This window comes from Dama dama, chromosome 2 (genome assembly GCF_033118175.1).
Source record: "Dama dama isolate Ldn47 chromosome 2, ASM3311817v1, whole genome shotgun sequence".
NCBI lineage: Eukaryota > Metazoa > Chordata > Mammalia > Artiodactyla > Cervidae > Dama > Dama dama.
Window position 1 is genome coordinate 5,729,017 of NC_083682.1, and position 11,238 is coordinate 5,740,254.

Below are 11,238 nucleotides of genomic sequence, written 5' to 3' on the forward strand. Positions count from 1 at the left end.
TTACCAGGGCCTCTTGCAGACAGTGCCCTAAACGAAGGGAGTAACAAATGAGGGTGATGTCAACCAGTTGACAGATATTTTGAAGACCTAATTACCTGCCCATCACTGTGCTAACTGGTGTGGGAACGCCAAAAGGAGGCCAGGACCTGACTCGGCTGCTGCCCTTATAGAGCCTGCAATCTCTCTGGGAAGAAACTGGGCTCGCCTGAGCCCAGAAGGAACAAAAGCACAGAAGCCTGCTCTTGCAGATAGACCCTGGGAGGTGGTGACAAGTGCAGAGTCACCGGAAGCGGGAGATCTGGGAGTACAGGTGCGGGAGCCACGAACCTGCTTGTGGGAGGGGCAAGCCGGGCTCTGTCAAAGGTCCCTGAATCACCTGAGCCAAGTGGGGAGGACACACCCACCCTGAGGGGTCCAGGCGTGGCCAGGGACACCTGCAGTTCCCACCACCCGCCAGCCTAAGGAGATAGAAAGAAAAGGGCATCTGGGCTGTCTCCACCCAGAGGTGGTTCTGTGAGGCACCAGGCAAGGGGCTAAACAGGATGCAGGCTGAAGGAAGGTGCTTCCCGCCTACTGTGTGCTTCCTGGGGGCAGATTCCAAGTCTTCCCCATCTCCCTCTCCAGCACACAGCTCAGGCTCAAGCTCAAGCCCAAAGAAGGTGTTCAGTTAGCATGTGGAACTAAACGATCCAGGAAAAGGGACCAGCCCCCGCCCCATCCCCACCCTCTGCCAAATGCTAGAATCCAAGGCAGAATTTGATTAAGTGCAGAAAGACGCAGGCGAAATACTATTTGAAGGAAGGAGTGATGGCATCCAGGCGGGTGAGGGCCCTGCTGGTCTGCGAGCTCCACTGGGGAGGAAGTGGCATCTGCAGTCCCCATAGTATTCCCAGCACCCAGGACACAGCGGGTGCTCCTGAGGCGGATTTGACACCGTTCCTGGAGGGTGGGCAGGACCAGGGCTGGTTGTGTCCACCTCCTTTTTAACCAGGTAGCATCTTGAGGGCAGGTTCCACCGTGTATTCACTGTTGTATGCTTGAAGCATTTTCCCATAATGATAAAGTACTTGATGATCCAATTTGAAGAGCGTCAAGACAGCAATACATGAAAAGCCAAGAGAAGAGCATTTCAAGGAGGCAGCCCCAGGAGATTGGAGAGGAGATGTGGGGAGAAACTGCACTGGCTTTGGTCACCAGGGAGTCATAGGCCACCTTTGCAAGAGCAGTTGAGAGACACTGAATTGTGAGATTAAAGAAGGAGGTGGTAAGAAGGAAGGTGGAAGAATAAACCTATTCCCTCCGGAGTTTAGTGGCAAAGGTAATATCTAGAACGAGCGGCAGGATCACGGGAGATGTTTTGCTTGGGTGGTTTGCTGTGGGCGTTTTTACCTGCAGGAGGGCAGGACATGTTGTTGCTGTGTGGGGGGGGTGGGGTGGGGGAGAAGGACTGAGACGTTTGGGGGATGGAATCAGGGACGGGCAGGGGAGAGTCAAAAGGGCCGCTGGGGCACCAGTGACGTCAGCCAACACTTCCCTGCTGTGGACTCATCGGAAGGATTGTGACATTCTCTGACATTTCCTAGCAAGCCAGAGGTGGCCAGAGGGGGCGGACAGAGTGAAGAGAGGCTATTTCCCAAGGGTGAGAACTGGCAAGGCAGGAATGGGAGAGAATCAAGGGGTGAGAGGCTCTAGAGGGCTAGAGAGTGCATGTTGAGTGGCTGTGAGCTGGTGAGTTGTGTGCAGGGGTGCTGGGCAGGGAGCAGAGGGAAATGGTGGCAGGGGGCAGGGGTGGACACAGAGGAGAACCCAGCCGGAAAGGGCATTTTCCCCCAAATAGTTCCTTACTATGACATCAGGGCTGAGTCTTTCCTTTGGGTTTGGCCCTGTGGACCATGGGCAGGCAGCTCCTGACAAACCACAGCTCATCAGGCTTTTCTGTGAATGGGTTTGTCATGGGTTCTCCATGCACATTTGCTTCAGGAGAGGTGATGAGTTTTCACTGGTTACCTTCATTAGTTAGTGTCGTTGGTTATCTCATGTTCCACCTCTTAAGTATGATCTTATAGCCAGAGGGGGGAACAATGGAAACAGTGACAGGCTTAATTTTTTCGGGTTCCAAAGTCACTGCAGATGGTGACTGCAGCCATGAAATTAAAAGACGCTTGCTCCTTGGAAGAAAAGTTATGACCAACCTAGATAGCATATTAAAAAGCAGAGACATTACTTTGCCAACAAAGGTCCATCTAGTCAAAGCTATGGTTTTTCCAGTGGTCATGTATGGATGTGAGAGATGGACCATAAAGAAGCTGAGCGCCAAAGAATAGATGCTTTCAAACTGTGGTGTTGGAGAAGACTCTTGAGAGTCCCTTGGACTGCAAGGAGATCCAACCAATCCATCCTAAAGGAGATCAGTCCTGAATATTCATTGGAACGACTGATGCTGAAGCTGAAACTCCAATACTTTGGCCACCTGATGCGAAGAACTGACTCACTGTAAAAGACCTTGATGCTGAGAAAGATTGAAGGCGGGAGGAGAAGGGGATGACAGAGGATGAGATGGTTGGATGGCATCACTGACTCAAGTGACATGAGTTTGAGTAAACTCCGGGAGTTGGTGATGGACAAGGAAGCATGGTGTGCTGCAGTCCATGGGGTCACAGAGAGTCGGACACGACTGAGTGACTGAACTGAACTGATAGGCAGAGGCCCAGGGAGGCAGAGGTCAATTTAAGAACCTGAAACACAGGGCCCTGCAGTCACCACGGGGTGGGGTGGGGAGGAGGGCATTACCTCTAGACCTCCTTCTGTCCCTAGGAAGGCTAGGGAAGGTGGGAGGGAAGGAGAGAAGGCCTTCTTCCCTGTCGCCCCCCACCCCCAACAGCACATGAAGAAGAAATCTCACCCCCTTCTTGGGTGCCTGTGAACACACCTGTGTTTGAGAGGATGTCTACCAGATGGAGAACTGTGACTTGGGTGAGGCAACGTTCAGGGTGGGGGAGCGGGTATAGTAGACTCTGCTGGGAGGTGGCAGGAGGGTAGTCATGCTTTGCCAGCTTCCTGCTTTTGCAAAGGCTGACCCATATCTAGGACTTCGGTCCCCCTTGGTATGTGGGGAGACTCATTCAAGCACCCGCTCTCACACAAACACATATTCTTCACCCACTTGCCACAGTGGAGGGGGCCAAGGGAGGCCCTTGTTCCTCTTAACCTAGAGGGCAAGGGCGATGATCCCGGCCAGGCTGAGCGCTCTGACGGGTGGCTCCCGCTCAGCTCCCCCTTATTCTCTGGAGCCACAACTGTCCCTGCCTTTGTCCCTTCAAGTCTTGAGCGCCCTGACTCAGCCTGTTTCCCCAGTTTCCCAGCAGTGGACAAAGCCCTCATCAGTGGGGTGGGGGTGGGGGCAGTGAGGGAGTCACTGTGAGTTTTGGAACCAGAGCTGCAGCCCTCTCCCCAGCCTTCAGTGTCTCTCAGCCTTCCTAGTTCAGAGGTCACCTCTAGGCCCCTCCCCACCTGGCCCTCATCTCCACAAGACCAGGCTGATGGGATGGACTTGAAGGAGGACCTTCCTCCCAGTTGGACAAAGTCTGACACCTGGTGGCCAAGGTGAGGAATGGCCAGAAGGGCCCCTTTTCAAAGTTCCCTAGGACTTCACTGGGAAGGCCAAGGTGAAATGGGAGGTGATGGGAGGGAGGTTAGGATGGGCTGGTGGGGACAGGGCGGAAGAGACATCCAGTGGCAGAAACCCAGACCCAGGGGAACTTCTGCCTTCCCCCAGGCTCCTGAAGCCCACGAGGCCAGAGAACCTGGAGTAGGAGGAAGGAGGATGTCTGAGAGGGTCAGCAGGGACCAGGAGGAGCTGCCTGAAAGAATTCTGGCCCCACAGGGTGGGAAGCGGAGCTCAGGGGTGTGAGTCTGGTGCCCAGAATCTCCAGCTCAGGGTGGGTGGCAGGGCCTGAGGGCCTGAGGAAGGGGGGTGCTGGAGAGGGAAGGAGGGCGGCTGCGCCCCACTGGCCCCAGGCAGCTGCTCCCCTCTCTCCACCTGCCCCCTCTTCTGAGCTCTGATGGGCCCTCCCCGCAGGCCCCATTGTTGGGGGTGAGGAGGGAAGGGGCTCTTAGGGTGCATGCGCAGTGCTGAGCCCCCCCCCCGCCCCCGCCCCGTCCTGCCACATTGTCTGAGCTAAGCCAGGCCTAATCCCCCTTCCCCTCAGAGCAGTCAATGGCAGGCCTCAGCCCTCAGGAAGGTGCTGGGATCCTATTCCAGGTCTTTTCTCTCTTTCTGTTGGGTTCCCCCAAGACTTTGGACTTGGCCGTGAGGCAAGGGCCTTGAGTGTTCCCAGGCCAAGGTGTAGAGGTCATTCCTGCTAGTCTCATCACTAGCCTCTGGGGATCAGGGCTGACAAGGAACCTACACCTGGGTCTCAGGAAATTCCCCGAAAGAGAGAGAATTCAGCCCCCAAGTCAGACCTCTGGCCTGGCCTTCCAGCCTGAAGCCTGAACCGTGACAGGCCCCAGGACAGCAGTTTTGGGGCTAGGCCAGGAGGTTGCTTGAGTAGGGATAGAGGTTCCAGGAAGGAAGGGCCAAAGAGGCAGACAGGGTTGGGGAGCAAAGAAGGAAAACACCTGAGGATGGGCAGGTGGACGTCTGGCCTAGTTGCCAGTACAGCTTAGGAATCTAGATGCCAAGTTGGGCAAGGATGCCAACTGGACAGGGATGGCCCCAAAACCCCTGAATGCCAACTCCTTCAGGCCCTGGGGCTTGAGCCCACTGCTGTATGACTAGCAGAGGGGGCCACGCTGCCTGTGGAGAGTTTGCTCAGCTCCAGGCCGGAAAGCCCATCCTAGGGTGCCTGCACTTGAACTGATGACCTGGACTGGGAGAAGCCGAAGGCCAAGGGAGACATCTTCCAGGCTGGGTAGGGCAGGCTAGCAGGGCCTGGACCAGGCAGGGCTGGGGGCAGCTGGCAGGGATGACCCAGACAGTGCCCATGGAGCCAGCCAGGGTGCCAGAGGGGAGGGGGACTAGCTCAGGCAGCAGTAGGAGCCGCTGTGGCCGCCCAGCCACATACCCCATTTCACGCTCCCTGGGCGGTGGCAGGGCCCCACGGCTATCAGCTTTCAGGGGTGGGAGGGACCGGGAATGAGGAGGGGTCTGCCCCACCCATGGCTCCCTACTCCCTCAGGGCTTTGTGGGCTCAGAAACTGGGTGCCGCGCACCTCCAGACACGCCCTCTGGGGAGGGGTGGTCAGACCCGCAGAGCCCGAGCCCCATCCCTCCCTGGAGTGCGCCCTGCCTGACGACCCCACGCCGAAGCCCTTCCCACGCCTGGTGGAGAGGGCCTCCCTGCCTTCCTCCCCACCACAGCAGGGCCCCTGTCTCCCTCCGTGCGGGCCCCCCTTAGTCCAGGAGGCAGATGTGGGGATTAGACCCGGCCCAGCCCAAACAATAAAGCAGGGAAGGGCCCTCCAGCTCGCGCAGTGCACCCAGGAGCTCTCACTCCTCCACTCTGCTCTCCTCCAGGACGGGATGGGGAGAGCCAGGCGGGAGGAGGCCCCTGCAGACAAGGCCTGTTCCTGCTCCTGCACCTCCTCTTTGGTGGACTGTTCTCCTCCCTTGTGCCCACACTCCTCCTGAGACAGAGCGCCCAGACCCCAGAGCAGCGGGAGAGGGGGAAGCAGAAGCCCTGAGCAGGTCCTTGTGCCCCTGGGAGCAAGAACCGGATGGGATCTGTGGAGGGCGATTAGCGCTGGGCCGGGCCCTGCACTGATTCCCAGACTTCCACTGGCCAGCACTTTTGCCTGCTGCCAGGAAGTTGGTGAGGAGGAGGCGGGTACAGGGGTGAGTCAGCGATGACAGGAGCCCAAGGGACAAAGGTCATGGGTGGAGAACTGAGAGACACTGTTTACAGCAGCCCACCTCCTCCAGGAGGACTTCCAGGGCTAAGCCAGCCTCACAGTACAACTCATTTCTGACCCTGTCGTCCTCTTCTAGTTTGTTAGGAATTTTATCCTTGCACTGACATTTGTGTGTCTGTCTGCTTGCCTATTGGCCTGTGAGCTCCTGGGGGACACAGAGGGACAATGGTTTCATCAGGGCCCCACCGTGCCTTTGACTTCCTACTTCCTACTTCCTGTTATTTTATTTTGGCTGCACTGGGCTGCTTGTGGGATCTTAATTCCCAGAAGAGGGATTGAATCTGTTCACCCTGCAGTGTAAGCGCCGAGTCCTAACCACTGGACTGCCAAGGAAGTCCTCAATACTTCCTATTTTCAAGAATCATTTCTGTCTATTTTAGTTGAGAGAATATGTGGGAAAGTGCTCAGGACAGAACCTGGCACACTGTTTAAGTGTTAGGTTTATTGTCGGTATTTTCTGCTTATACTCTCACATTGGGACAGATTTTACTGACGAAGGACTAGGGGTCCAAACACACTCTGGCCTCCTGCACCGTGTGGAATCTTCCTGAACAGAGGGCGGGCAGGGCCAGGCTGTGGGACCCCGGGACAGTTGAAGAGGCAAGCACTTGCCTGGACTAAGAGTGGGCAGTATCTCTGGGCGCAGACTGTGAGAAAGGAGCTTTCAGAACCCCTGGGCTTCTCCAGCCAGCCAGGTCTCCTGGGGCCGGTGGGGGCAGGGTGGGAGCAGGGAAGGGGTCTGGATTAGCCCAAACTCTCTCCGGACCTCCAGACCTGCCCCCACAACGCTATTCGGGCCAAGGGGCGGGAGTGGAAGTCTCCGGCTGGGCTCTGGGGAGTTACAGACCTGCCACGGGGATTAGTGAGGCTGAAAAGAACATTTGCCTAGGAAGGGAAAACGGGAAGTGAGAGGCCAAGGATAACGCTCTGTAAGTCCCCCGGGACCCACTGCAGACCAGTGGAGGGTGGCCGGAGGAGGTGGTGCTGTCTGGGGCATCGTGACAGGTCCCCCCCCCCCCCCCCCCGCAACAGCCTCACCCCCCCACCCCCGGAGCACAGCTGCATCAACTGCCCCGCCCCTGCCTTCACCGCCTGCCATTGGCTGGGACCAGGCCCCGCCCCTCAGTGGCGGCCTCTCATTGGCTTAGTTCTTCGCTCAGCTTGCGGGGGTGGGGAGACGCGTCATTCCCTGGAACCTTCCGACTTCCTTGCTGTTTGGGTCGTCCGTCTGCCCATCGCTGGCCCCAGGCTCGCTCTCTGGCCCCAGCCCTCTCTCGCTCTCTCTCAGCAGCTGTCTCTCTCGTGCCCGCTGGCCTGCCTCTCCTTCCCGGCAGTCGCCTCCGCCTCTGCCTGCCTGGGTGGCCGCCATGGGCCGGAAACGGCTCATCACTGACTCCTACCCTGTAGTGAAGAGGAGGGAGGGCTCCGCTGGGCACAGCAAGGGGGAGTTGGCACCAGAGCTAGGTCTCTGAGATGTGGGAGGGTGGGAGGAGTGGACGCGAGGGACATGAAAGGACGTGGGCAGTGGAAGGGGAAGTGAAGTATGTCCTCTACTTCCGACACCCGGCCTACTTCCTACACCAGTGGACAGCAGAGGCAGAGGGGCGGTGAGGGCTGGGGAACAGTGGGTCAGCTGTGAGGCAAGGGGCAGGGGACCAGCCCGGCAGGGCATAGGCCTGGGCAGGCCTGAGGAACAGCATATCATTGCAGGGGAAGAGCCCCTACCCCTGAGCGTGGATGAAGCGGAGCTGGAGCTGCTGAGGCAGTTTGACCTGGCCTGGCAGTACGGGCCCTGCACAGGTGAGAGCCCCTTAGGCCCGAGAGCACATCCAGGGGCCAGTCCTGCCACTCACACATCTCCCAAGCAACCCCAGCCCCTGCCTGACCCTCTGGGCACCACCTCCTGAGACGGGGGGTGTGCAGGTCCTGACACACCCCTCCAAACATACTCTCTAGCCTGGACCCCTCGAGGCCTGACTGTCTTCTTTCCACTCCTACAGGGATCACACGGCTGCAGCGCTGGCATCGGGCAGAGCAGATGGGCCTGAAGCCTCCCCCAGAAGTGCGTCAGGTGCTACAGAGCCACCCCGGGGATCCCCGCTTCCAGTGCAGGTCAGAGACGAGCTGGGGAGAGCTCTGGGGGGTCGGGCAGGGACTTCAGGTACCACCAGCCTGCTGGCCCCGGATGGGGGCTGTCCTGACCTGCGGGAGAAGTAGATGTAGCCTTGGGGATCATCACTGGGCAGGCAAGAAGGTTCTACAAGGTGCTGGGCTCAGGAGGCAGAAGCGTGCCTACGTTATTCTTATCTCTGAGCTAACGGTGGAGGAAGGGTACACCTGGGGCCCAAGGAACTGTTTCGTGCTCAGAGGTTGGCCAAGGACTTTAGGCCATGGCCAAGAGCTGGGGCTGGTGAGAGCAAGTGGAGAGACTTCACTGACTCGGTTTTCCCTCCATCCCAACTCCCCTGCACAGCCTCTGGCATTTCTACCCCCTCTGACGCGCCACCGAAGACCTCCCGCCTGCTACTTGAGAACCGGACACAAGCCAGAGCCAGCTGCTGCCCCGCGGCTCAGCTCTGCTGTGGAGAGCATTTGGCAGAAAAGAGGCTCACAGGGAAGGAAAGAGGCTGAATCTGGAGGTCTAACCAGCAGGGTTCCAGGGCCCTCTCTGAGAATCAACACAGCGGAAGCCAGGTGCCCCCTACATGGAGAGTGGTCTCTGAGGACAAGGGCCTGGCCATGACCCTTCTGAAGCCTGCCACACCCCTGACCTGGAGCCCGTGGTCCCTGGCATAATGTGGCCAATCAGGCGCAGCTTTGGGCAGAACCAGACTCCGGCAGAAGGCAGATGACCTCAGAGGCCAAGATGCACCCGCACCTCAGGCTGGGAGCCTGAGGGCAGAACTGGCTGAGCTCACAGGGCAAGGGGTTCACTAGTGCTTATCAATAAAGAACTCTGAGCCTGGAAACCTGACCAGTCTCTTTATGGGGCCCTTCCTGGGCTGTTGACAGGTGGCTGAGAACCAGCACCGTGCTGTCCTGCAAGGTGTTTGTGTCTCTTCCACTCCTAACCCGAGACCGAAGAGGAAGGAGAGACACCTTCAAAAAAAAACAACCGTCGGTCCTTACAAGCGCTGGGCAACCTCTGGCGCCCCCTGGTGGTGCACAGGAGAACGACTCTAGCCACCTTCACCGATCAGCCAGGAAAAAACCACTCAACCCATCACCTAGCCTGCCCAGTGCTGCCTAACTCACAAAAATGGGTCCTTTGTCAGAGCAGGACCCATGGGCCCACTTATAAGGTTCAGACAGACATCACATTCCCAGCAAGCACCTCCACTTGCCACTGGGGGCCAGCTGGCTCCAAAGCAGGGTTGGGGGAGGGTTTCAACCCGCGGGACCTGCTCAGAGATGGCCATCATCTGAGGAGCTTCGGTAGGGAACTGACAGGTCCTGGAGATGGAGGACAACTGGCTGTATCGACAACAACGCTTAGGGGACCCTAGGACACGGAGAATGGAATCAGTGCTTATAAGGTGTCGCCTTCATGTGATGCCTCAGCTCTGTCCTGTGGCAGCTAGAGACAGAACTATTAATTCCTTGGAAGCAGGCCCGGGGGCAGCCAAGTGGTCTTTTTAGTCCCCATTTTATTGAGCACTGACCATGCCTCAAGTACTTTGAATGAATACATTCATCTCTAAGTTTCCAAAAACATCTTCCCAGTAGGTTTTACATAGAAGGACACTGAAGCCTAGACTGTTGTACAGAGATGCTCAGAAGCACGACCAAGTATGTGGTGGTGCAGAGACTAGGGGCCATGTGCACTAGGCTCTTCGAGTCTCCCCCTGCCCCACCTGGCTGCTGGGCACCTGCTGTGTGCTGGACTGAAGAGGTCCTCTGGGGGTATTATTAGTGGTGAGGAGATGGACAAAAACAAACACATAAGTATTATGTCAGGCAGTGGTCAGTGCTGGGCAAAATGAGGGTGAGAAGACAAGGAGTGCCAAGGGTGCTCGAGAGGCTATGAGGGGAGGCTCTCCGACAGGGTGGCATCCGGAGGGCTTCCGGCAGAAGACACAGCCAGCACACCCTCCCCAAGGCCGGTGTGCTCCCAGCCCGGTCAGGGAGCAGCACGGAGACCAGGGCTGCCGGGCGGAGGGAGTGAGGGGAGGGTGAGGGGAGATGAGGACAGACGGGTAACCAGGGTGGTCCCAGGGCTCCTTGCAGACCAGGGTGAGGAACCTGGATTTTATTCTGAGCGAGAGAGGAAGTCGTCAATGGGTTTTAAGCCAACAAATGACAAACTGATGGCTGTTGGTAGAAAACACAGTGGGGGGCGGGGGGCAGAAGAGGCAACACAACCACTCAGGAGGCTGTTGGAGTTGGCCTCGTGAGAGGTGATGGTGATGCACACCAGGGTAGGAGATGGAGGTAGGAAGTGGCCAGATTCCTTCTGTCTCTTGAAGGAAGAACTAACTGACAGGACTTGCTGATGGGTTGGCTGTGGGGTTTAAGAGAGAGAGGAGCCAAGGATAACTCCAAAGGGTTTGGCTTGAGCAACTGGAAGAACAGAGTTCCCATTACTAAGATGGGAAAGATTGCGGGAAGGGGAGGGTGGGGCGGGGAATTAAGAGTTCAGATTTGAGGTCTGTGACACATCCAAGCTAGGGAGTAGGCAGTGATGGATACGTAAGCATGGAATTCCAGGAAGAGCTCTCGATTTGAGATAGAAATTTGGGCATCCTTTAGCTGGCAATGAAAGCCATGTGTGGGCATGAGATTACCTGAGTGAGTATAGTTAGAGGCAAGGGCCTGTGCAAGGAGACTGAGGAGGGGCAAACAGGAGGAAGTCAGGAGAAAGGAGGGCCTGGGAGGCCTGGGCAGAGGGTGTTTCAAGGTCTCAGATGCTTCTGACAGGCTGGTAAAATAAACCTGAGAAGTGCACACTGGACTTGGCCATGTGGAGGCCACTGGAGACAAGCGGTTCCCCTGGACTGGTGATTATCGGACTGGGCCTAGATTGGGCGCAGAAGGAGGGGTGGTGGAAGTGGAGACAAAGAGGAAGCCAGGCCTTTCAGGGACCTTTCACTGTGAAGGGAGCAGAGAAGTGGCAACTAGAGAGGATGTGGGGGTCAAGGAACGGTATTTATTATTTGTTGTTCTGCTTCATCTTTTGTGTTAGGGTGATAGCACAGCACAATGACCCAGTGAAGGGGGAGATCCAGTGGGGTGGGGCACTGAGGGCAAGGAGACAGAGGAGGCAGTGTGATGAGTGAAGTCTGTGAAGGTGAGGAGGGCCAGGACTAGCACAGGGAAGAGTGTGGC

The 11,238-nt window shown here is 57.3% G+C and overlaps 1 protein-coding gene across 1 annotated transcript; it reads left to right on the top strand.

Annotated features, from left to right (window-relative positions):
* Nucleotides 1-7,083: 7,083 nt before the first annotated feature.
* Nucleotides 7,084-8,882, top strand: POLD4 (DNA polymerase delta 4, accessory subunit). The gene is made up of 4 exons (XM_061162550.1): nucleotides 7,084-7,377; nucleotides 7,624-7,713; nucleotides 7,914-8,025; nucleotides 8,387-8,882. The coding sequence occupies exons 1-4, from the start codon at nucleotides 7,281-7,283 to the stop codon at nucleotides 8,409-8,411; spliced, it is 324 nt and encodes a 107-aa protein (XP_061018533.1). The 5' UTR covers nucleotides 7,084-7,280; the 3' UTR covers nucleotides 8,412-8,882.
* Nucleotides 8,883-11,238: the final 2,356 nt, after the last annotated feature.

Bases quoted from the DNA above. Each gene is read 5' to 3' on its own strand.
- POLD4 (XM_061162550.1), top strand. From the start codon at position 7,281: ATGGGCCGGAAACGGCTCATCACTGACTCCTACCCTGTAGTGAAGAGG. The intron at 7,714-7,913 runs GTGAGAGCCCCT...CCACTCCTACAG, and splicing joins GCAGTACGGGCCCTGCACAG to GGATCACACGGCTGCAGCGC. The intron at 8,026-8,386 runs GTCAGAGACGAG...TCCCCTGCACAG, and splicing joins GATCCCCGCTTCCAGTGCAG to CCTCTGGCATTTCTACCCCC.